This window comes from Poromitra crassiceps (assembly GCF_964638095.1).
Source record: "Poromitra crassiceps genome assembly, chromosome: 17".
In the NCBI taxonomy this organism is placed as follows: domain Eukaryota; kingdom Metazoa; phylum Chordata; class Actinopteri; order Beryciformes; family Melamphaidae; genus Poromitra; species Poromitra crassiceps.
Window position 1 is genome coordinate 24,067,797 of NC_139635.1, and position 26,276 is coordinate 24,094,072.

Here is a 26,276-nt window from a genome sequence, read left to right on the forward strand (position 1 = left end):
GCTGTGACCCCCCTATATCTTCAGTGCCTACTGCCCAGGTGGGCTATCTCGTCGAAAGGGCCTTTCTGTGTGGAGTTTGCATGTTCTCCCCGTACTCCCCAGGGGGTTCCTCCGTACATAACCCCCCACTAAAAACATGCATAAGATCGTCATTCGACCAGTGACGACAACATCTGAAGTTGGTCCAATGATGGTCCAATGATGGTCCCCGGGCGCTGGAAAGAAAAAGCGGCCACTGCTCCTGGCCTGCCCCCTGGAGGAAAGGACAAGCCTGGATGGGTCAAATGCAGAGGACATATTTCACCGGCCACCGTCAGAGTGTGAGTGTGTGTTGTGGCCGCATGCATGTGTTGTAGTGTTCGTGTGAAAATAAAGACGGGCTTCCGTCTGAAATCGTGTCGTGTTTAATCTTGTCAGACACATGCTGATCCGATCCGGCAAAAATAGAAAGAATGTGCAGATTTTTGCCGTACCGCATACGTTACGTTACATCTATTCCACGGGTGCAGAGTCTGTTCCGGCAGCCATACCGGAGCCGCACCGCAGCTGGTGGACATTGGGCTTTACAGAACAAGAAGCTAGCCACTACTAGCCTGTGAGCTATAGCTAACATTAGCTCATTGTTTGCCAAACCAAAACAGCTTGCTAACAGTACTATTAGGACACAGCACTTTAGTTGACAAAACCACAGTTGCAGGATTTCAACAAATTATTTGCAATTTCATGTTCAAAATGTCCTAAACTTCCGAACTTGTTGCCCATATACAGTAGTTCACTCTATGACAAACACTGCATAGGGAGTGAGTGAGCAAGTTCGCTATGACAAACACTGTATAGGGAGTGAGTGAGCAAATACACTAGCCCCCTGATAGATGCGTACAAATATACACACATACGTAACTATCATGTCACTATCATCGTTAAGTAAGTACATCACGTACAGTGCCGCAACCTCGTTTAGTCAGGAAGATGTAGAGGTGTATGTTGAGTATTTCAACCAAGGCAACGCACACGCGCGCGCACACACACACGCACACGCACACGCACACGCACACGCACACACAGACCTGTGCATTAGCAGCCTCTATGGCAGCTGTCAAGGCCTTCATGCTGTCGATGCTCTCTGTTGAGTTACTGAGCCCTGATTGGATGGTCATGTCGCCTCTGGGCCCCTCCCCTTCCATATAAGCATCCTGGATGGTTTTAAAAATCATGGGACATTGTTGAAAAGAGCCAGTGTTAATATGAGGATCCACATCATCCACTGTCATTTGTAAATGATTCAGTTTGGCTGACGGCTGACTAGAATAACAAACAAGGCCGTCTCCCTTTGGGCCAATCATTCATAAATACATATAAGTCACCTTGTTTTTATGGCAAGATGCATCATGGTAGTCAGGATGGGAAGAAGCAGATAAAAAAAAAATCCTGGCCATTTGAGGCTCTGTTTCCAATCTGTTTCCACTGTCTTCCATGTAGCATTTCACACCCCATATATTGTCAGTAATACATACAGTTTATTATTGTCCCAAATGGGGCAATTCGGTTCACAGCAAGCAATTGCAATACACCAAAGACATCAAAGGAACATAACTATGGCTTACAAAAAACACTAAAACTGGAAAATTTAATCTCCAAGTCAGCTTTCAAGGACTCTATCATGGACATATTCACTGCCACCTGCAACTGCTTCCTGAACTAGTACTTATCCCCTGCCTGTCTGCTCCGACTGTTTTTGTTTTATTTGCTCTGTCTTTCTTGCTATGTTTTAACTGTGTTTTAGCTTGTGTTTTAATTTGTTCTAAGTAACTTTGTATTTATTTTATCCCCTATCCCTCAAAAGGCTGTGCCTTCTGCCAGGTCGCCATTGTAAATAAGAATTTGTTCTTAAAGGAACACTCCGCCCATTTTCAACCAGCTTTGTATCATTAGAACATCAGTAGTACTGTATATCAGAAAACTGTAAACAGTTTTGAAGTCTGTCATTTAATTTGACAGTTATTGAGTGTTAAAGTGTGGACCAGTGACATCACTGGTCCACACTAACTCAAATTAATAACTCATTAACTCAAATCAACTCTCAATAACTGTCAAACTATTCATCATTCATCTAGTTTGACAGTTATTGAGAGTTGATTTGAGTTAATGAGTTATTCATTTGAGTTAGTGTGGACCAGTGATGTCACTGGTCCACACTTTAACACTCAATAACTGTCAAATTAAATGACAGACTTCAAAACAGTTTACAGTTTTCTGATATATTACTGATGTTCTAATGATACAAAGCTGGTTGAAAATGGGCAGAGTGTTCCTTTAATGACTTACCTGCTTAAATAAAGGTTAAATAAAATAAATAAAACTAGGTGCCATAATGCAATCATTGATTGGATCCTAAAAACATTGGAAGTTATTTTCTCTCAGAGTAGAAGGATATAACCAGTGTTGGGGCAGCCATTTTGCTACAACTTAATAGATTCTGCAGCAGCTAGGTGATAGTTCAACTAAATTCAAATGTGGCTAGCTCGTTTAGTAGTTTATTACCTTTATGTGTAGTTTACTGTACCACTGCAACTACCAACTATTTTTGACAATAAAAGAAAATAAGGAACTTGTATTGTTTTCATCCATTTACGGTAGTTGATTCCAGACAGTCTCTGTAACGTTAGCAATTAAAGCATGATAAACTTGTCGGCACTCTTTGCCGTCATTTACTTTAACTTCTCTTGCGTTCCTACCAGTTACGAACACAAGAAGAAATAGCTAATAGCTAATTTCGCTAGGCTTTCGGAGCAGGGTTAGAGGACATTCACACCAAAAGCGTTTTTTTTTTCAGTCAGAACGCTATGAAAATCATGTCGAGAGCGCTTCCATTGTGCACAAAACACAGCGTACGGAGCGTTTTTTTTGCGCTCAGTTTGTTTCCCCCCTGCAGTCGCGTGCAGTACAGATCAGAACACAACGACCACACGGACGGTAACCAGCTAGTTTTGTCTGTTTGATGTTGGTTCACTGTCAACATGAAAGCCAGATTATTGCCAATTCTGGCAGCAGCCGAGGTTGAAAATCCCCCGGGAGGAGAAAAGGTAGGAGGAGTGAAAAAGACGATCAGGGCGCTTTTCCTCTAATGTTCAACTTTTTTCAGCTTTAAAACGCCCACAGCGCTCCTCCAAAAACAACAGACGCCATCAGCGCTTAAAAGAGGAGCACGTCTAGCGCGTCCTTACATAGAGAATGAATTGGAGAAAGACGCTGGCAGCTCCAAAAAATGCTTTTGGTCTGACTGTCCCCTTAGGGTTACAGTTAGTCAACAGCTGGATATCACATGTCAACATCCGTCTCCATAAAACTATACGTTCAAATACACCGTTCTTAACAAGCTCGATATCAAGGCACCCACAGTCAAGAGTAGCTTTCTCCATCACCAATGCAGTATGGTATTTGACAAGATCAGCATGCATAACAAGTTCTAATAGGCTACAATATAAAGAAGTGATTCCAGTACCTGTGCAGACTCTGTGCTGCTCTGGGCCGTGATGGAGATGTAGGGCTTGGATGAGGTGGAGCAGGTGGAGGTTCGGGGGGGCACCGGCGGAGGGGGTTTCTTATAGGTGGTGATACAAGATGAGACTACAGAGGAGGAGAGAGGGAGGAAGGAGGAGAGAGAGGGAGGGAGGGAGGAGAGAGAGGGAGGGAGGAGGAGAGAGAGGGGGCACAAGGAAAGAGAATAAGGGGGGGGGACAAGGGGGGAGAGATGTCAAAAATATATTCAACATCAAACAGATGCTAGCTAGCAGAAGGCCCAGCTGTCGGTTGTATTTTCTTTATGTCCTTGTTGAACTATCATGTCTGAAATAGCTGGTAAGTGACCTTTAGTCATTTACCCTGCTAACGCTAGTTTTCACTGCTTTTGCACTAGAAGACTGTCCTATGAGTGAGTTATAGAGCTGAACGGTCACGTGACAATCTCTTGCCCCGGAAGAGAGTTCCCCATTCATTTTCCCCATAGACATTTCCAAAAAATCTTTATATAACGAGGTTTTAAGGCTGGAACCAAGCCAATCAGCTGCCTACTGAATCGTGAGTGACCATAAAACATTTCAGTTGGAGCAAAAACAAAAACAAAAATAATAATAGTCTTTATTTTTTGTTTTTGCTCCAAGTGGCAGAGAAGAACCATGCCAGAGAGAGACACAAACATGACCGGGAAGAACACAGGCCATTTTGGGTAGCACTTTGTAGGCGAGACTTTTTACTGGCGTAACACCTGAAGTCTCCTTCAGGTCAAAAATGGCGGCGGCGTAGCTCTGCTGCTGCGCACTGATATTGCAATGGGACAATCTATTAGCTTTCACTTCTTGGCAATGTAAGTTCTTTGGTCATATTTCCCTACAGTTCAACTAGCTCGTGGAAGTGTTTGGTTACCTAGCAGAATATTCCTTCCAAGTTTCCTGGTTTTCTGATCATGATTTCCCTTAGATTTACCGTACGTACAGCAATACAGTATATTGACCGATTTAGCATTCTGCATTTTGTTTGTTGCAGTTCATTCTGTAAGTGCATCTACTCCTTTGTTGAGGAAGTAATGTTAGCATAGTATGCCTTGCTAAGTGTATGCTAGCAGTACTGTTAGTTTGATATATTTTTATAATTTTACATTTGTCCTTTTCTGGGACATTCAAAGTATATTTGAACAAAGGCTTTTCACGTGATAATACTGTATCTGTTTTGTATATACTCAAGGACGAAGCCATTGCATCAGATCTGATCTTTGCCCGGCAGCCTCTTGCGGGAGATTTCCCTCAGGTTTTGAATGGCTTTGCCTTTGGAGTCAAGATGTACTGTAAATGCTAATTAAGTGCAGCAGCATCTGGAGGCCATTCGAGCCACAATGTTCACTGAGCCAGGCAAGACCTCCAAGGTTAACACTTACGAGAAGAAATTCAACCTTACCTGTGTTTGTCTTCTTTTATATATATACGGTATATATATATATATATATATATATATATATATATATATATATATATATATATATATATATATATATATATATACTGTATATATATATATATGAAATAAAAGAGAGTATCAGCCAGACAGTAGGCCTACCATCCACCTCCAATATGTTATATAGATCTGATTCGTAGACTGTATAAAAATATGGACATTGGTTTGTGGACGTCCATTTTGAAGCCTTGATTTTTGCATTTTGACCGTCGCCATTTTTTCTTTTTTTGCCAGATAGAACCGCGTCGCCGCTTGCTGATTGGTCAGTGATCAGCAAGCTGCACGATCATTGGAGAGGCGACCTGTCAATCACGCCCCAAAGCATGGCCTGTTTTATCATCTATTTTACTCTCAATTGGACCATAGGTTGCTAAATGAATGCTGTATTGAAGAAGAATTGAAACTAGCTATTGAGACCCTAAACTCAGTAGGAAAGTGTTTACCGAGGTCCTAAATGAAGTCAGAAGTAGGGTCATTTTCCCATACACTTCTATACAATTGGACTTCTTTTTGCAGCCATTTGCCGTGTGTCCATCTAGCGTCTTTTTCCGACCGTTACACGCTGGAAGTACGCTGGGAAGCGCTGATCTCAGCGCACAATATACAAAGAAGCAGTCTGAAACTAACGTTAGTTCAGTGCGGTAGTAGCTTGATAGCTGACAGCTAACATTAGCAAACAACACACATACAGTGATTTAGCTCAACACTCACCAGAAATATTAAGTGTCTGGCCAATCTGCTCCCACAATTGAGCCTTTCTGTCTCTGTTGCGATAGTTTTTCCATATGATTAGTTGCAAAAACGGCGGAGCGCTGTGAAAATAGACGCTGGGCGCAGCAGCGCACTTTCTCTAGACGTCTGTGTGCGCCCGCATACGCTCTCTCCTCATTGGAACAACTGAAAAAAGACGCCGGAGCTGATGAAAAGATGTTAGATGGACACAGGCCCATAGTATAAACAGGTGAGTTGTATAAAAACTCATCCCCCATACAGATGTCATGAACAGTGAACTAAGCTATAGAGGCCCAAAACATTTTTTTTAACTAGTCTGTAATCATGTTTATTTATGTTGTAAAGTTGGGCATTTTAATATGGGGGTCTATGGGGAATGACTCGTTTTTGCAGCCAGTCTCATGTGGCCATTTGAGGATTATTTATTTATTTATTTAAGAAAATACAATTCTTCAGTCCAAAAATACCAGTGTATTGGTCTTCAAAATACGCATATCTGTCTAATACTGTTCATGTTTCTGCTTGGGTGACTCAGTGATGAAGGCCCAAACCTTGTTCTTCTCTACTGTGCTTGTGTCTCACACCTGTTCACTATCAATTAACCTGTTCACTATCAATTAATGCAGAACATGGCATACACTATTCCATAAAGGGGGGGGGGAGTAAAAGCTGTTCCTTGGTCAACGTTTCTACTCAAAGTTGTTTTGTCAATCTCCCAATTTTGCTCTGTTCTCTGTGAAGACGAACAGGGAAATAAATAGATCCTCGTGTCCTTATGAATTTCCCTCCGGAAATAAATAAAGTACTCTATCCCTCTATCGATCTATGTCCGACTCTCCCTCTCTTCCCCTGCGGGTTTTATGCCTCTTACAATTGGCTAAATCATATTTCAACACAGGCTTGGACTTCAATTTATTCCAATTGATTTTCACTTTACATATCACAGCGGAGGAGATTAGGAGGGATAGAAAAGTTAAACTAATGACAATTTCCCTCACTCAATTTGGATGTTAATGCATTCAGTGAATTGGATGAGTAAAAGGGTCTTTGGATTAAAGTTGAAAATCACTTTGTAACCGAGGCCTGCGCGATAGACCCTTTTCACGGGGGAAATGCCCCCCCGTGAAAAGGGTCTATGCAAGCACACTGAGGGTGCAGTTTGTGTCACCTAACGGTTCGTGTGTACCGCATAATAATATGCATCTTTTTCTGCCGTTTGTTCCAACAGCAATCACTCATCCATACAGTATCTCTACTGTCTCCCAAGCTATATCCATGCTGCCTATTCACCCACTGGCTCCACACAGTCCAAATATAGACGTGAAATTATATTTCTTCATGCTTGCGTGTTCAAAAACAACATGTAGCCCCGGGCGGGGTGGAGTAAACCAGCTTGTTAGCTATGCAGCTATCTGCAAATATATCATATCTAAATATCAATGGCCCCGCTGGGAATAAAAACAAGCGGCCAAAACACAACAGAGCCGTACAGAAACCCGTCTCTCTCTCTCTCACAGGAGTTCATAGAGATAGACATGCACATATCCTTAACTCATTGAGTGCCAGCCACTTTTGGAGAACGGACGCTCCCAGTGCCAGAGTTTCAGAGCGTTTTCAGTGATTTCTCGAGGCCCACAGAATATTGTGTGATATTACTATGTAAACACTGAACACGCACAAAGAACGATGAGACTCTATTCTATCATCTGCAAAAAAAAGTTTATTGATCCCATTTTCCGTTCTTTAGTTATGAGCCGGAGAAGATAGCTTGATTCATCCAAAAATAGCAATTTTTTTCTAGAAGCTGAGATAATTGGCCTTTTGTGAAATTAATCATTTCAAGCACATCACTGACTCTGAAGCTAATCTTTTCTAATGTAGTCACACCTCAAAAATAATTTCCTTCAATAAAACAGTTTAGGCCAGGGAATTTTGTTTGGCAGAATAATATTTTTAGCTACAACCAGCAGCGCTGGCCCCTGCGTGCGCTGCTGGTTGCAGCTTCTTGCTGGTTTTGATTTGCTGCTGGTGGGTATCGGATATTCTGGCTTGCGTTTGTCAATCCTGTCCTGCTGCCTGGGTCTGTCTGGGTGTTGTGTGTGTGCTGCTCTGCGTGCCCCCTCCCCCCCCCCGCCCCGCCCCGCCCCGCCTCGCCTCAACTGCACACTCCTCCTCCTGTCTGTGGTGGCTCTCTGCTGAGTTTGCTGTGCGCACAGTGAAGGGTGCGGAACAGCCAGGCTTTTTTACAGCGTTCCGCGTGTGTTTGTCACCGGCAACGATGCTTCCAGTTGAGAATAATAACTCCACGGTGTGGATGTGCAGATGTGCTGTCGCAACCGACACAGAGCGGCTCAATTGTGGGAGCAGATTGGCTGCTGCAGGCACAGCTGCAGTAACGTGCTTCAGCATATCGATGCATACGGATGCGATGCGATTTCCGTTTCCATAACGACTTCTTCTTTGTTTTTTCCTTGCCTTTCTGTTATGTGGAGAGCACTGTCGCCACCTAAGGGTTCTGTAAAATAGGTTATAGACCTCCAATAGCTACAATAGTTGTACCAGAGATGTATCAGGGATTGATCCACGTCCCACCGTCAAAAAACGCAATTGACGACAACCGTCGTCATTGGCACTCTACGTCAGTATTTGAATTGACGACAGCTGTCGTCATTGGCATTCAATGAGTTAATACCAGCAGTGCTGTGAACCGTTATTGATGCTTCAGTCTGCAGCCCTGCTCAGTAAACTAGAAGATCCCTGATGTTTCATTCTGCAGCCCTGGCCTGTACCTCAGTAAACTAGGAGATCCATGAACGATTTTGTTCACGGCCAAGGGGCAACCTCTGGTTCTGAAAAATGTAATGTATACCATCAATTTTTTTAAACAAATTTGCATACATTATTGAAGAGCTTGATGATTTGTGTGGCATTTTTACAGCCTCAAAACCAATGTTTTACTGTCACATAGTGTCAGTCCTATTAAAAGCAAAGACAACAACTTTCGGGAAGACTGAGAGAAAAAACCCCACTACACTCTATGCAACTAGAGCTAGTGTGTCGGGGTCCTGGGGGGATAGTGCCTCAACAGAAGGTGCGATTGTGGCATGACAGTCGATGCCTCCGACTACCCTTCTGAGGCCTGTTGATGTGAACATTAACCCACGTGCTGCTCCTGCATTTCAAAACGGCACCGCAGCTCATTGAGAGCATGTTACATTAGGATTACCCTGAGGACAACAACAGTGGAAGGACTAAAGTGCATAAATTAAATGTGGATTGTGGAATAGAGACAATTAAGCCCGTTTGTTGTTTTCGGTTTCCAAAGCACTCTCCACAACTTCCAAACATCTCCAAGAAGGCAAAGGCCTGTGGCAGCAGAATCCAGAAACACATGAAGTTAATGGCGTGTGCTAATCGTCTGTGTACTTATGAAAGCACTCGTTACAGCATGTCCCCTCTCTCTTACTGTAGGCACTTCAAACATGTCCCCTCTCTCTTACTGTAGGCACTTCAAACATGTCCCCTCTCTCTTACTGTAGGCACTTCAAACATGTCCCCTCTCTCTTACTGTAGGCACTTCAAACATGTCCCCTCTCTCTTACTGTAGGCACTTCAAACATGTCCCCTCTCTCTTACTGTAGGCACTTCAAAGAGCTGTCCTCAACCCCCCAATCCCTGAGTGCATCATTCTTAGACATAGTTTCCTCCCAGGGAAAGACTGCCCTCTAGCAGACCTCTCCATCTCCATTGACAATACCACTGTGCTTCCCTCCCAAACAGCTAAGAACCTTGGGGTGATCCTTGACAACCAGCTGTCTTGCTCGGCCTACATTGCTGCGACAGCACGCTCCTGTAGGTTCTCCTTGTACAACATCTGCCCGTTTCTCACCAGGGAAGGGACACAACTCCTGGTCCAGTCACTTATCATCTCCCTCTTGGACTACTGCAACGTGCTCCTGGCCGGCCTACCTGCCACCGACATCCGACCGCTTCAGCTCATGCAGAACGCCCGTCTGGTATTCAACCAACCCAAATTCTCTCATGTCACTCCCCTCTTCCGGGACCTCCACTGGCTTCCCCCATCTCGGCACGCATTAAATTCAAAACACTGGTTCTGGCCTACAGGGCAGTACACCAGACTGTACTTACAATCTATGGTCAGGCTACAAATCTCTCACCGCTCCCTCCGCTCCTCCACCAGTGCAGGACGCCTCGCCCCTCCTTCGCTACGGGGGTTCAAAAGTCGCTCATCCCATTCGCGACTCTTCTCGTCCCTGGCAACACAATGGTGGAACGAGCTTCCATCTTCGGTCAGGACGGCCGAATCACTGCCGATCTTTCGGAAAAGACTAAAGACACACCTTTTCAGGCTCCATCTGGGCCCTTCTTGAAACTAACTTCTTTGTCTCTCTCTCTCTAAAAAAACAAAAAAACAAAAAACTTGACCACTATTTCTTCAGAAGTTGTAGTTGTCATAGACTGTGTTGCATAGTTGATTGCTCTATTGCTGACAAAAATGTGTTATTGGAAGTCGCTTTGGATAAAAGCATTACAAATGATGTAATGTAATGTAATGTAGTATACACAGCCCTGGGTGTTGGCTGTATAGATGCCTGCCTGTATCATTCTTAGACTTACAGTTACAGTGCACACAGCCCTGAGTGTTGGCTGTACTGTACAGACACCAGAGGGCTAAACATGACCTCCCTCTATGAGGAGAATCCTGTATGTTAACATGGATCCTGCCAGCCTTCCAGGCTAAGGCTGTCCTACATGGGTGGATGCTGTAGACACTAATATCTGCTACTGGCTTCAAATTTGCAAGTTTGAAGAGCGTCCCTCCTCCTCTCTGCCCCAAGGTTATTATCATGAAAGAAAACAAATGAAATAACAAAAATTAGGTGTAGGGGGGGGACATTTTTGTTAACTGAAATAAAAATAAAAATTAGACTTTATAAAATAACGATAACTGAAACGGTATTGTGTGTTTACAAAATGAACAAAAATAAAATAAAATTATAGAGAAAATGTCTTCAGTTTCCGTCTTTGTCAATTTATTTCATACAGAAGCCTAGTATTTGAGTTGGATTCTGGTTAATGACACAAACTGACTGACACATCTTTTAAAGTTGTCTTTTGTGGATGGTTTTTCATGTCCTAAGTGAATAAATGTTTTAAATGGTATGATGTTTTGTGGAGTTTTAATTACAAAATACTTTTTCTGACCTCTTCGAACCTCGTCCCTGACAAATACCCCATATTACCAAAAAAAATGAATAAAACCAACACTGAAAAAAAAAAAAAAAAAAAAAAACGAATCCTTTTCAAAAAACTAAAAACTAAAACTAAACTAGCAAAAATGCTTGAAAAACTAATTAAAACTAAACTGAAAACAAAAAGTCAAAAAGAAAAAAAAAAGAAAAATGCAAAACTACAATAACCTTGCTCTGTCCCCGTTTGTCAATCTTCCACAATTCTTCACCCGTGGCCTCTCTCTCCCTCCCCCCCTCTTTCTCTCTCTCTCTCTCTCATTTCTAAGCGTTTCAGCAGAAATATGGAGGTTGTGCGTAGACAGGGTCAGGGCACCTTGTCGCTCATGTTTTGTTGCATCAGCACAAGGGGCCAAAGGCTCGGTGGAGACTGTTTTGAAAGCTGTGATCTGCAGTCTCCTCAGAGACTGCTTCTGGAAGTCAGCCTCTCTCTCCCTGACTGCTGACATGATCTGCAGCCTCCTCAGAGACTGCTTCTGGACGTCAGCCTCTCTCTCCCTGACTGCCGACATGATCTGCAGCCTCGTCAGAGACTCCTTCTGCTTCTGGAAGTCAGCCTCTCTCTCCCCGACTGCTGACATGATCTGCAGCCTCCTCAGAGACTCCTGCTTCTGGAAGTCAGCCTCTCTCTCCCTGACTGCCGACATGATCTGCAGCCTCCTCAGAGACTCCTGCTTCTGGAAGTCAGCCTCTCTCTCCCTGACTGCCGACATGATCTGCAGCCTCGTCAGAGACTGCTTCTGGAAGTTAGCCTCTCTCTCCCTGACTGCCGACATGATCTGCAGCCTCGTCAGAGACTGCTTCTGCTTCTCAAAGTCAGCCTCTCTCTCCCTGATTGCTGACATGATCTGCAGCCTCCTCAGAGACTCCTTCTGCTTCTGGAAGTCAGCCTCTCTCTCCCTGACTGCTGACATGATCTGCAGCCTCCTCAGAGACTCCTTCTGCTTCTGGAAGTCAGCCTCTCTCTCCCTGATTGCTGACATGCCGCTTGGTTGAAGCAAGGTTAAACGAATAATGATCCTCACATGTGAAGATAGCATTGCGTGACCTGATGTCCAAGGCCAACGCATTGTGAAATATTTAAAAAAAATGCAAAAAAAAATCTAATTTCCTTAGAAGCTGTAGCCTATACTGCTGAAGCTGTATTTTGGAGATAGATTTGGGTTTACATTTATTGACGTTAGTTGAACAACAGCAAGTTGAAACTCTGAAGCTTTTGAAAAACTGATGCTTTCCCCCCTGCAAGCAATTATTATATTTGTAGTCATATATCATTCCTTCCAATGATAATGAGCATACTGTAAAATACTGTGAAATATTGGACATATCTCCATGCTCCTCCATGCACTTGAAGTTGCAACAAAGAAAACACTGTGCTTGGTGGAGTCTAGTCCTAACTCTTTCACAAATGAATGGGAGTTACCGGTACAGCCCCACACACCCGTTCAAGTCTCCAAAAACTAACTCTATCAGTGCTAAAAAGCTCTATGTACATGTTGTGACACGTGTACTCACCATGTGATGAAATATTAATCCAAAATGCGGAGAAACAGTCATTTTCGAAGGTAAATAGATAGCCGGAACTACTTTCCAAACATGGCCACCAGGCGCAGTGATTTCACACAGCGCCTCAAACAGACAAAGAGTAACCGAACTAACAGAGTATAACCGAAGTTACTTCCTCGTTTGCCATGAGGTACACAGGTGCATGCGCATGCTTAGTTTGGTTAATCTTTGTTTAGTTCTCAGTGTGTGGATTTAATACGAAAAGGACCGTTTCACGGAACTTTGGATTATTATTTCATCACGTGGTGAGTACACGAGTCACAACATGTACATGCGAGTGTTTGTGGTGCTGTTGCAATGTGTATTTTTCAGCGACTGTGTAGCTGTACCGGTCACCCCCATTGTAGCGCTAGCTAAGTAGCAGCGATGGCTGTACCGCTCTTTGTAGGGCACGCAGATTGAAAATAAAACCATGTACATTCTCGTTTTAATATCGACAATATGACAAATGGCCGAAACTCCCAAAATGTTGGCGTATCCCTTTAGTACAACAACTCATTGTGGTCTGAATCCTCCTCCATCTACTAGTCTTTGGTTGTAGTAGAAGACCAAGGTAGACATCGTTTGTTGACTGGACCAATTTATTCAAAATAGTGGAATGATTGGCAAACATTACACAGACTGTTTATTTGATCCTATGTGGAAAAGTTGCGGCAATCTACATAATAAAGTTGACCTTGTCTGTGTGCGAGTCTGCTGTGTATCTTTGCACGTCCACACACCCCAGGTCAGATTGGGCTGACCGTTTGCACGGCGGTGTGTTATGTTCCGGGGAAGGTCATGGGCAGCGTGTAAAGTCCTGGAAACCATCTGGACACGCCGTCATTCCCGGCCAGTGTTGGGCAAGTTACTTTCAAAATGTAATATACTACATATTACTAGTTACTTTCATTTGAAAGTAATAAGTTACTTTACAATATTACTTTCTGTGTAGAGTAACTCATTACTTATTACACTACTTTTGCATTACTTTCACCAAAATAACAGCAGCAGCAGAATGACATCGCCGCCCCGGAACTATCCCGAAAAATAATTTCAACCACCTTGAACCAGTGTAAACAATCCAAAATTCTAAATGTTATTATTTTCCTTTCTTATTGTCATCTATTGTGGTTATTTGCATAAAAACACAGTTTGATTAGGAAATGATGGTATATTTTTTAAATATGTGCTTTGATTTAAGCAAATGTAACTAAATTTGTAACTTGAGTTACTTGACAAAGTAACTGGTATAATATTACTGAAATCCTATAAGTAATAAGTTATATTACTGAGTTACTGCTAAAAGTAATATATTACATGTAATATGTTACTTTTGTAATGAGTTACCCCCAACACTGTTCCCGGCCAACTAAAAGGCGCCGTTGTATTGCTTTGTGCCGGCTACATTGCTAGTTTATAGATACTGCAATATATGTGTCTATGTGTATGTTGTTGTCATTCATTTAAGCACATCATGGTGATAGGAGGGGTGGTAGAGCACGACTACAGCTATTCTCTCAATCTCACTGGACCAAACTAAAACAGTGTACTGTACCAGCACACATCTATGTATAAATATAAGTGTACACACAAGACATGCACAGACGAATAAAACACATGTACACGCAAGACAGATTACGTACCTAATCTTCCAAGCTCCCACACTAGCTCACTCTCACAATGGTGTTGAAAATTAGCTTTCCGCTATATACACTTAACACTCCAATGCTCCAATGCTCTGTGATGTCCATATCAAATAAACTTAACCTAACTTCTCTCTGAGGTGAGTCCAAGGTAAAAAATAATAATATATATACAGTATATACATCATGCCAACATAACGTGTGTTGCCCCTAAACTAGGGATGCACCGATCCACATTTTTACACTTCCGATCCGATTCCGATACCTGAATTTGGATATCTGCCGATACCGATATTATGCCGATACCAATATTTTTCTTGAATATACAGTATAGACATTTTTTGAGAAGATTTGGCCAATTAAAGATTTTTCTTTTAAATATACCTTGCAGAAAGCAGACAAAATTAAGAAAATATACAAGGCAAAGAAGGATACTATTATACATGGGCAAATTACAGCCAGCGCGTGCGGCCCGCTCTGGAATTGAAAAAAAAGAAATCCGATTCCGATCCGATCCGTGAATTAGTGCCAATATCGGCACCCAATACCGATATTGGATCGGCCCCATCCCATCCATCCATCCCTACTCTAAACCTCACTTCCATCTGGGTCACAGCACCAATGTAGCCTGCGTTGTGTGGTCCCCCTGCAGCTGGGGTTCGAACTCGCAACCTCCGGCTTGGGAGGCGCAGTGGGTAAAACCCATATGGGCTCCAGCATCTGTCACTAGTGTCTCTGGAGGCATCTGGGAGTGATGTTTACTCACTGCACAGCAGTGACCGCTGGTTACCGTGGCAACAACACGCAATGCCAAGAGCACACCAACAACAACAACAACACAGATCAAATATATGAGAAGATGACATCTAAACAGCTATAGCACTATATACTGTAGCTAGCATAATGCACATACTGTAGTACCACCTAGTAGCCACTATAGGGCTACTGTAGAGTAACCGCATGGCATCATGACATGATGCACATGAGCTAGGCTAACAGAGCCCAGCAATAAATGGGATGTCAAATCAAAAGACTAGAAAACAGCTTAATGATGCTAGCTTCCTCGAAAGCTGTAGTTTGTAGTAAGCAACAAAAGCAAGAAGCCTAATAATATATATATATATATATATATATATATATATATATATATATATATATATACTGTATATATATAATATATATGTGTGTGTGTGTGTGTGTGTGTGTGTGTGTGTGTGTGTGATATATTTTTTTCTTTTATTGAAGGTATAGCAGCATGAAATAATAAGCAGTGATGCCTAACAAAGGCATAGTGCTACAGTATATAGATTCAATAACACAATGTGTGAATAAAGTAGTACACAACAATAAACAGCTAAACCAAAGCAAAAGACAGCCAAAACAAACAACAAACAAAACAACAGAAAATTGAAATACGCCCCTCCCCCCACCCACCCCTTTGAGATTTGTAGATGTTGGGCATGACAGAGCAGCGACAATCACTTTAAAAAGACCTTTAAGGTTTTGTGAAAAACTATTTTCCACATTTCCAATGTGGGCTCTTTCGCCCCATGAACCTGGGCCATTGACAATTCCAGATATACAATGTCTAGATACATAAGAACCCACACTCTAAAAGAAAGGGTGTCTTTTGGCGCCGTGAGCCCAGCTACTGTAATAGAGCACGGTTTTTAATTGGAGTCAAGCCCCGGGCCGACAAATCGTTCGGTAGCAATATGACAGGCGATGGAGGCACTTCAATCTCAAATATGACAGAAAGGTTGTGGGCAACCATCTCCCAGAACTCAAACACTCAAACACTGGGGGACAGTCCCAAATCATGTGGAAGAAAGTGCCGACAGTATCTGTGGAGCATAGTTTACACTTGGGATCAGGAATCATCTTCATTGAACAGAGCTTCCTAGGCGTCATTATGTTCTGTGTACAAAGTTAGTGGATCTGCTGGTGATCCGGGTTTCTCAAAGCGAACAGGATATTAAACCAAACTTCATCCCAATCCAAATCAGGGATATCAGCCCTCCACAACGTATCTAATGCCAGGGGTCTATATGCATGTTCTGAGATCAACCAATCAAGTTAACATTACATTATGTACATGACGTCATTTAGCAGACGCTTTTTGTCCAAAGCGACTTACAATATCACATTTTGTCAACAGTAGAGAAAACAACTATGCAACACAATCAATGACAGCTAAGATATTTTGATGGACTAGAGTAGCACCTTGTTGATAGTACTTTGAGAAGGACCAAGTAACATGTAATATCAGTAAGAAGTTTGAGAAGGAATAAGTAACATTATTTTTATTTTTTATTTTGAATGAAAATATGTTAGTTCAAGGTGCAGCCTGAAAAGGTGAGTTTTTATAGTCTCCGCCTGAAGATTGGCAGTAATTTGGCCGTTCTGACTGAAGGGGGGAGCTCATTCCACCATTGTGGTGCCAGGCACGAGAAGAGTCGCGAGGAGGCGGGAGGCGATCTGGACGGGTGGAGGAGCGGAGGGAGCGATGCGAGGTTTGGAACCTGAGCATAGATTGCAGATACAGAGGGGCTGTCTGGTATACTGCCCTGTTGGCCAGAACCAGTGTCTTGAATTTGATGCGTGCCAAGATGGGAAGCCAGTGAAGGTCCCGGAAGAGGGGAGTGACATGAGAGAATTTAGGTTGGTTGAACACCAGACGGGCTGCATAAGCTGTAGCCGTCGGATGGCCGAGACAGGTAGCCCAGCCAGAAGAACATTGCAGTAGTCCAGGCGGGAGACGACAAGTGCCTGGACCAGGAGTTGTGTCGTTTCCCTCGTGAGAAACGGAGAGATTTTGCGACTGTTGTACAGGGAGAACCTGCAGGAGTGGGCAGTCGCTGTGATGCAGGCCGAATTGGACAGCTGGTTGTCTAGGACAGGGGTGCCCAATACGTCGATCGCGAAGGTAGTGTGGTCGATCGCATGGCATTGAGGGGGAATTTTTTTTTTTTTTTTTTTTTTTTTTTTTTTTACTGTTTTCCCACTGTTTCCACTGTTTTTCCACTGTTTTTCCACTGTTTTTCCACTGTTTTCCACTCAGTGTATATACCGTATATATAAATAAATATGTTTGGTAGATCACTTTGACTTGGTCATTTTAAAAGTAGCTCCCAAGCTGAAAAAGTGTGGGCACCCCTGGTCTAGGATCACCCCCCGAGGTTCTTAGCTGTTTGAGAGGGAAACACGGTAGTGTTGCCAATGGAGATGGAAAGGTCAGTGAGAGAGCAGTCTTTCCCTGGGAGGAAGAGCAGCTCTGTCTTACCAAGATTCAGCTTGAGGTGGTGGGCAGACATCCATGCACCAATGTCTTCGAGGCGTGCAGCAATACGTGCCTCGATTTGGGCGTCTGAGGGGGGGGGGGGGAGGAGTTTAGAGACCAACTCTCTAGTACCAGAAGTGCTACTCAGAACCGTCTGTAATGGAATTCATATCAATAACAGCATTCTCCGCATTAACCAGATAGTATCTCAAGCCAAAACGATGAGAGCGGTGAGCAGACATTAAAATAATGAAGCCAGGAGTCAGGAGGAAAGTTGTCTCACAGAATTGCATTCAGCCAAACATACATCTTTGCATGTAGAAGGTTTCCATTTGCACAGAGACTGGCTCCCTGCCCGGAAAAGCTTGCTTGGTCAGAACAGTCTGTGTGGAGTTTGCATGTTCTCCCCATACCCCCCAGGGGGTTCCTCCGTACATAACCCTCCACTAAAAACATGCAGAAGATCGTCATCCGACCAGTGACGACAACATCTGAAGTTGGTCCAATGATGGTCCCCGGGCGCTGGAAAGAAAAAGCGACCACTGCTTCTGGCCTGCCCCCTGGAGGAAAGGACAAGCCTGGATGGGTCAAATGCAGAGGACATATTTTGTGTGTTGCGGCATGTGTTGTAGTGTGTGACAATAAAGACGGGCTTCCGTCTGAAATCGTGTTTTTTTTCCCGTGTTTTTAACAGTGTTGGGGGTAACTCATTACAAAAGTAACATATTACATGTAATATATTACTTTTAGCAGTAACTGAGTAATATAACTTATTACTTATAGGATTTCAGTAATATTATACCAGTTACTTTGTCAAGTAACTCAAGTTACAAATTGAGTATTTTTTTTTTTTTAATCAAAGCACATTATTTAAATAAAGATACAATCATTTCCTAATCAAACTGTGTGTTTTTATGCAAATAACCACGATAGATGACAATAACAAAGGAAAAGAATAACATTTACAATTTTGGATTGTTTACACTGACTTCAAGGCGGTTGAAATTATTTTTCGGGATGGTTCCGGGGCAGCGATGTCATTCTGCTGCTGCTGTTGTTTTGGTGAAAGTAATGCAAAAGTAGTGTAATAATAAGTAACGAGTTACTCTACACAGACAGTAATATTGTAAAGTAACTTATTGCTTTGAAATGAAAGTAACTAGTCATATGTCGTAGATTACATTTTGAAAGTAACTCGCCCAACACTGGTATGTGTTGACCAGCTCACAGAGCAATGCAGGAGTCGAGAGAAGGGGGCGCTGTAGCCAAGACAGGAGTCCAGCAAGGCCACATCTCTGAGTGAGCTCGTCACTGTCCTCCGCTCACGGCCAGAATGACATAGGCTGTCTGTCTATGTGGAATGGAATTTAAGAATGGAATGAAAGATGTAACTTTGTGAACCTGCATCTGCATCTGTCTCAACGCAGGTTTTGAAGGCAACTCTGAGCCCTGCTGCAAGGCCACCATGACAGTGTGACGGTGTGAGATAGAAAGAGCTGCTAGTGTGCCTTATAGGTTATCTGAGTATGAGTCTGTATTGCCTTTTGTCTATGTGATGATGCATTCATGACTCATACCTCATACCAATAATTATGTGTCTGCAATTAGAGCTTATTGATGATTAACTCATTCAGGGCCAGTTTAGGACTGCCAATATTTAGCACAGGCCAAAGATTTTCATAATTGTTGGTCATCTTTCAAGACCCACAGTAAATTATCTATTAGCACCAGAGTGATTTGCAATACCTCAAAATGAAGATGTACGTCTCTGGGTTCACCAGGAAAAAAAAAGTTAGCTTTTAGCATGTTCTGTACTCTACTTATATCCATTTATATACACCCTGTTTTCACCCAAAATGTCTCTCTCTCAGATGACAAACAGGAGCAAATGCAATTTCTGTAAAATATACATTCTCAAGCAGAACTCGCTCTCAATTCTTTTATTTTGAACTGTATTGACATCAGACATGTAAATACTATTCGTTATGACACAAATGAAAATATATATATATATATATATATATATATATATATATACACATGAAGTGCTTTTTTTTTTACATTCAACAATATAGCAGTGTGAGTGAGTGTGCAGACAGACACACAGACAGACAGACAGAGAGACAGACAGACAGACACACCGACAGACAGACAGACAGACAGACAGACAGACAGACAGACACACACACACACACACACAGACACACACACACACACACACACACACACACACGATCCCCCTTCGTTGCGTGATTTCTAACCCCACATAGGATAAGCAATAACCACGCCCTGTGGCGCCGGGATTGGCCAGGAGCAACACTGGAGCAGAGACACTACACTGGAGGGCACGCAGTCCAGCGATTTCATGAAGCTCTTGAGAACGGGCAGCGGGCTTCTTCCTGCCTAGCTGTTCATGTGCTGCTCGTCCATGTGCCCTGTCATATTCTCCCTGCTATCGTTGCCGTTTTCCCCTCGGCTATTCAACACGTCCTCACCGCCCTCTGATCACTGCTGATCGATCATTTCCTCATTCCTCCGATGATCAAACGCATCTGTGGATTACTTTCTCCGGTTTTCTCCGGCTGGCACACAGGAAGGCTGGCACACAGGAAAGCGACCAGCTCCTGCAGCGCGCGAGGGGCGTTTCAATGGGGTTTCTCCTGTCTGCACAAGGCAAGCTCCTTATCCATTTTCTGATATTCCTCCTGCTCAATTTCAAAACAACAGCTGCGGTATGTGTTTGTTCACGTGTTGTCTTAGATGATAGGGACCTGATACCATGTGACAGGCTGGGGAAGTGTTTTAACTACGCCCTGCAGTAATAAAAACAAAAACACGTCAAACACGTCATTGGCCCTCTGGGCTATTCCTGATAAGACGTCAAAGACGTCATTGGCCCTGAATGAGTTAAATGAGCCAATGGAACTTCAATTTCGTACAACAGGGCCAAACGTCCACCTGACTTGCGCTGAAGAAGGTATATTGGAAAATGGCAGATCCTGAAGAGAATATGGATGTATTAAGGCTCTCCTCCAGGACACGCCAAGACACGCAATGTGTGAGGATCAAACCAAGTTAATAAAGGCCTCAGCGTAAAAGCCCAGTAATAAAATGTAAAGTTTGGGAGAGATAGGCCAGCTGCCAGTCTCTCCCGCTGCATGGTGGAAAGTTTGATTCGCGGGCGCTTGCCCTGCCACACACATTTGGTAGCAGCTGATTGTAATTTGCTCCAATACTCTGTTGGAGGAGGAAGAGGAAGCACGGAAGTAAAAAAAAAAGTTGGACCCTCGGGAGGATATTCATCTTAATTATTGAGACTCGGCTGCGCAGAGAGTTGGGTAATGAAGACCATCTGCTTAAATCTGAAGTCATTTTTTTGAGAGTATCTTCAAAAATTATATCTTGCTGTAGATTGTATCTTAGGAAAAATTTCAAGGCAAGGCCCAAGTATGTGAAATGTTTGATGACTGGGATATATATATATATATATATATATATATATATATATATATATATATATATATATATATATATATATATATATACACACACTATATATATATATATATATATATATATATATATATATATATATATATATATATATATATATATATATATATATATGCACACACACAATGAACTAAAGCTTATGCCTTTGATCTCTGGGGTACTTCATCAATCTTGGACTATCAATTTGAAGTAAACTTGCTGCCGCTGGTACAGATTTCACCAATAGCGTAAGGTACAGTTGTAACACATTGGTAAAGGCACTGAGAAAAGCGAGCTCCTTGTGGAACAGTGTCAGCTTCTCATATTCTTAAGGCTGCTGGTGGTCTTTGAGCATAATGTTGACGAGCGCACTGCCTAGAGCCTCCGCATCAATACTGCATGTCTGGCAGACAGTTGTCAAGAAAGTGGAAATCACTCTGACAAGCAATTTTGAGGCTGATGCGAGAATGTCGAGCGTTCTCCTTCAGATGTCAGGCTTGTAGTAGTCCTCTGGCTTCTCCTTCAGATGTCAGGCATGTAGTAGTCCTCTGGCTTGTAGTAGTTCTCTGGCTTGTAGTAGTCCTCTGGCTTGTCAAACTTTGTTCTCTGTCCGGTTTTGTTGTGATACCGTTGGGAGGCGAATCATATTGTTTTACGATCTGGTTCCGGTTCCACTAGGAGGCGCTGTCCTGTCAAACACAGCATGCTGCTTCGCACTGCATTCAATTCCATCTCTTTCCTTTTTCACATTTCTTTCTCCCATTTTCTCCCCAATTGTACTTGGGCCAATTCCCCTCTGCTGTCCCAGTCGTTGCTCCACCCACTCTGCCGATCTGGGGAAGAGCCGTAGACCGGCAGTGCATGCTTCCTCCGATACATGTGCAGCCACCAGCCGCTTCTTTTCACCTGACAGCGAGGAGTTTTCACCGGCAGGACGTAGCGCGTGGGAGTATCACGCTATTCCCCACAGTTGCCCTCCCCCGAACAGGCGCCCCGACCGACCAGAAGAGGCGCTAGTGCAGTGACCAGGACACATCCCCCCCCCCCGTAGACACGGCTAATCGTGTCTGTAGGAACGTTCAACCAAGTGCCGCTGCCGGGAATTGAACCCGGGTCTCCGCGTTTTAGATGGGTCAAAGTCATATTTCTGGTGTATGTTTCCCATTCTATGGCCAGACGAGTTGTAATATATTGTCATGTCATGGTGTTTTGGGGTCATTCATGAATGAGATTGATTCTGTTATTTATCTATAATTTTTGGGGGGGTAGTGCAATTTCACATTGAAGTCAACGGGGAGGGGCTTGTGTTTTCCCCCTAAAAGGGGGCGGGAACAAAATGCAGCCTACAAAATGACGTATTGCCGGTCTGATGTATGACATCCCTGGTGACATCACTTCCCTGCTCAATGAACTACAGTATATCCTGCACATTTGGCTTGAGGATCCAGTGGGGATACTGTGTTATTATGATGAAAAGCTAAAGAAACAGTGGTTTTGTCGTCTTTACGATATAGAAAATTATTCTTGACATATTCATAATAATATTATGAGATGATATGAAATATATTACATGATGGAGGGCTTTATCTGGACCATGGCAGGAATCTGTGGTGTAGGCTTCAGCTCTGGTAGGCCTATACAATGTGCTGTTCCTTCTATACTTAATGATGGCTACTTATACCAGTCCTGCTTTGGACTGGTACCACCATCACTGTAGTTGATTCTACCGCCACCATCACTGTAGTTTATTCTAGTCACCTGGAAAGACGTAACTCAACCAACTACGCATGCGGCAAATTTGGCAGAAACTGGGATTATTCTTTGTATTATAACTTTTCTTTTTCACTTTACACTGTACAAGATTCCTCCCAGAATAAGTTCCCAGTCCTGTCTTCCCTGCAGAGCGGACATCTGGATCAGCTACACGTCCTGCCCAGACAGCTCCACTTCCATCGTGGCAACGTGCCATCGACTCGCCAGGCCTGCCCGAACACCCACTTCAATGTCAGGTCAAAGTCGGCTGCTCCGTCGCCTTGGTCTGCGGGTAGTGCACTGACCACCAGCAGCCAGGTGGGCTGAGTGCGGGCACAGGCCCTAGGATGGACTCAAACACATGGCAGGTACATGCTAGGTGCGTTAAGCAACTGAGCCACCAGGACATCCAAAAGACATGATGCCCATTTATAAACAAATGAATGAATTTGAATCTTTCCAAAAACGGAATGTGTCAACGGGCTGATAAAAATGTTCCCTTCAAGGATATATGGCAAGACTTCAGAATCAACTTGTAAAATCCTCACATTGGTTTTTGACACAAAGACTAATCTCTCACTGTCCCTCGTCAATGTGGACAGTTATACGGCTGCCGTCTAGTGTGCCCTTGATTTCAATGGAGAGAGCGAGAGACAGAGAGAGAGAGCGAGAGAGAGAGACAGTGAGAGAGAGAGAGAGAGCGAGCGAGAGAGCGAGAGAGAGTGTGAGAGAGAGAGACAGTGAGAGAGAGAGAGAGCGAGCGAGAGAGAGAGCGAGAGACAGTGTGAGAGAGAGACAGTGAGAGAGAGAGAGAGCGAGAGCGAGCGAGAGAGATAGCGAGAGACAGTGTGAGAGAGAGAGAGAGAGCGAGCGAGAGAGAGAGCGAGAGACAGTGTGAGAGAGAGACAGTGAGAGAGAGAGAGAGCGAGAGCGAGAGACAGTGTGAGAGAGAGAGAGACAGTGAGAGAGAGAGAGAGAGCGAGCGAGAGAGCGAGAGACAGTGTGAGAGAGAGACAGTGAGAGAGAGAGAGAGAGAGAGCGAGAGACAGTGTGAGAGAGAGAGAGAGAGAGAGAGAGAGAGAGAGAGAGAGATGGTGGGAAAGGAAGCACAAAGAGAGGAGTGAATGATTAACTGGCTTAAACTGCGCATCACTCCACTCTGCTTCTTCACTCCGTGTCGGTCTGACCTCATTTGAAGAAGTTGCACTTTATTACTGGAACCTCAACCATCCTCCCTTCTCTCTCTCTCTCTCCTTTCTTCCTTTCTCTCACTTGACATTTTCTCCCCCCCCCCCTCTCTCTCTCTCTCTCTCTCTCTCTCTCTCTCTCTCTCTCTCTCTCTCTTGCAGTTCCCATTCTCTCTCTCTCTCTCACTGTTTCTCTCTCTCTCTCCTTTCTTCCTTTCTCTCACTTGACATTTTCTCTCTCCCCCTCTCTCTCTCTCTCTCTCTCTCTCTCTCTCCTGCAGTTCCCATTCTCTCTCTCTCTCACTGTTTCTCTCTCTCTCTCCTTTCTTCCTTTCTCTCGCTTGACATTTCTCTCTTCCTTGACTGCTCTCTCTCTCCCTCCCTCTCTCTCTCTCTCTCTCTCTCTCTCTCTCTCTCCTGCAGTTCCCATTCTCTCTCTCTCTCTCTCTCCCTCTCTCTCTCCTGCAGTTCCCATTCTCTCTCGCTCTCTCTCTCTCATTAAGCAGGAACTTCATTACTGTATGCCCGGGCTGCCAGGCTGTTCTCCTCTCCTGTCAAGGGCAAGGACACCACGGCTCACCACCACTGCAGGAAGTCAGCGTTCAAATGCATAATGAGACGCAAACACTCTGAGCTGATTCACATCTAATGAATAGCCCCGTCAACACGCCCGTCACGTCATAATGAATAGCCCCGTCAACACGCCCGTCACGTCATCCCATGTGACAGAGCACACGCTTCAATGTTTGGCAGCATGCACCCAATGCATGCTGGGATATAGGCTCCGGCACTATAGCTGTGTTTCCATTACAGTTTTTCGCAAAATAATTGCGATATTTCTACAACTTCGACAATGTACAATTGCGCCTTGTAGGCGTTTCCATTGAAGTTGAGTGACGGCGCGCACCCCTGAACGCAATTCCCCGTTACCAGCAGCTGCCACAGTGATTACGCACGGGGATCTGCCCCATATCCCGTCCCCTGCATGCTCAAATCCAACCAATGGTCAATGCAAATCACCACATGAAGTTACAACGCATATAAACGAGCCTGATTATCAATTCAAAAGAAAATGAGTGGCAACATGTTGCTGGCTGCGGTGAATGCAGTGAGCGCGACAGAGGAAAAAAGGTAGCCTAATACAACTGGTCCGATTTAGAGATGGAGGGGGGAAAAGGCTGATTTGGTGCAATAATCAGAATGTCGTGTATTATAATTATAACATTGCACCTGAAACGTGTGTAATGTCTTACTCACAGTCACTGTATTCACTTCAGTCAGCAGCACCGCACCGGTGTGTGCTTTTCATCCCCTCATCTCGCCGCTGTGCCAAATGCGTGCACACAGGCAGCCTGTCACCATGGACCGATTTCTGCCATTAAACATTATCTATTTTCCCCGGCTCCGCTTTTGCACAACACTCGTCTTTCTGCTAGGTAGCGTTGCTTCAAAGTTTTCCACTTGCTGCGGAGGTTTTGCCACGGCTTATCGAACCCTTTCTCCCTCATTTTCCTTTCATTTTCCGCTCCTTTTCCAAAGGAGAAGATGGGTCACATGACATGCAAATGCGGAAAATGTGTTTCCATTACACTTTTGCAATAAACTGCTATATCGACACGTCTGAAAAACCACCTCATGAGAGCGCAAAACCTTTTTGCGATATTTGGGAGGTTTTTCGAAATTTACGTGTTTCCATTACCCAATTTCCATCGCGATATTTAGATTTTGTGCATTTCTGAGGGTAATGGAAACACGACTTATGACTGCTTAATGCAGGGAGAAAAGATGATGAATGTATGAAAACAATCAAACCAACTTGCCTTCCCGACATTCTTAAAAATATCAAATCAAATAATAATAAATGTGCATCGTGTCTTTGAATGCTTTACGACAGTGATACTCAACTTGCGGCCCGCGTGCGCCCCCTGTGTGGCCCGCGATGGAATTGCAAAAAAAAATAAAAAATAAAAAAATCTTTACAGTGCACCTGAACGGCAGCATCAAGGTAGCTAGAGTTAGCTAGGATGAGACAGGAAGTGGGGCGGTTTTGCAGATTGTGTCACTTATTTTGAGATTTTTTTTTTATTGAGAATAATGCTGTGTAGGACTGTGCAGAGTAACACAAATGGTTAGAGAAGTATACATCAATCAATCAATCAATCAATCAATCAATCAGTATTTTTACACAGAATGTAAATTTTGTATGTGATTGAAACTATGCAAATTGTTTGATGTCTTGAAACTATGCAAGTTGTTTGACCCCAGGAAGAATAGCTGCAGCTCTGCTGTAGCTAATGGGGATCTTAAATAAAGACAAAAAGACCCAAAAAAAAGACAACAAAAAAAAGAAATCGATAGTATAAAA

At 43.5% G+C, this 26,276-nt stretch overlaps 1 protein-coding gene across 1 annotated transcript in view; it reads right to left on the reverse strand.

Annotated features, from left to right (window-relative positions):
- The window catches only part of LOC310791843 (disks large-associated protein 1-like), a gene marked incomplete at its 3' end in the record, with an annotated part of 90,745 nt that overhangs the window by 24,192 nt on the left and 40,277 nt on the right, over positions 1-26,276 (reverse strand). Inside the window, exons 5-6 of the mRNA XM_083653516.1 lie at positions 3,503-3,627; positions 1,068-1,193 (exon numbers count right to left, since the gene is read on the reverse strand). Coding sequence (XP_083509642.1) covers positions 1,068-1,193; positions 3,503-3,627 — 251 coding nt within the window. The remainder of the gene's footprint in view (positions 1-1,067; positions 1,194-3,502; positions 3,628-26,276) is intronic.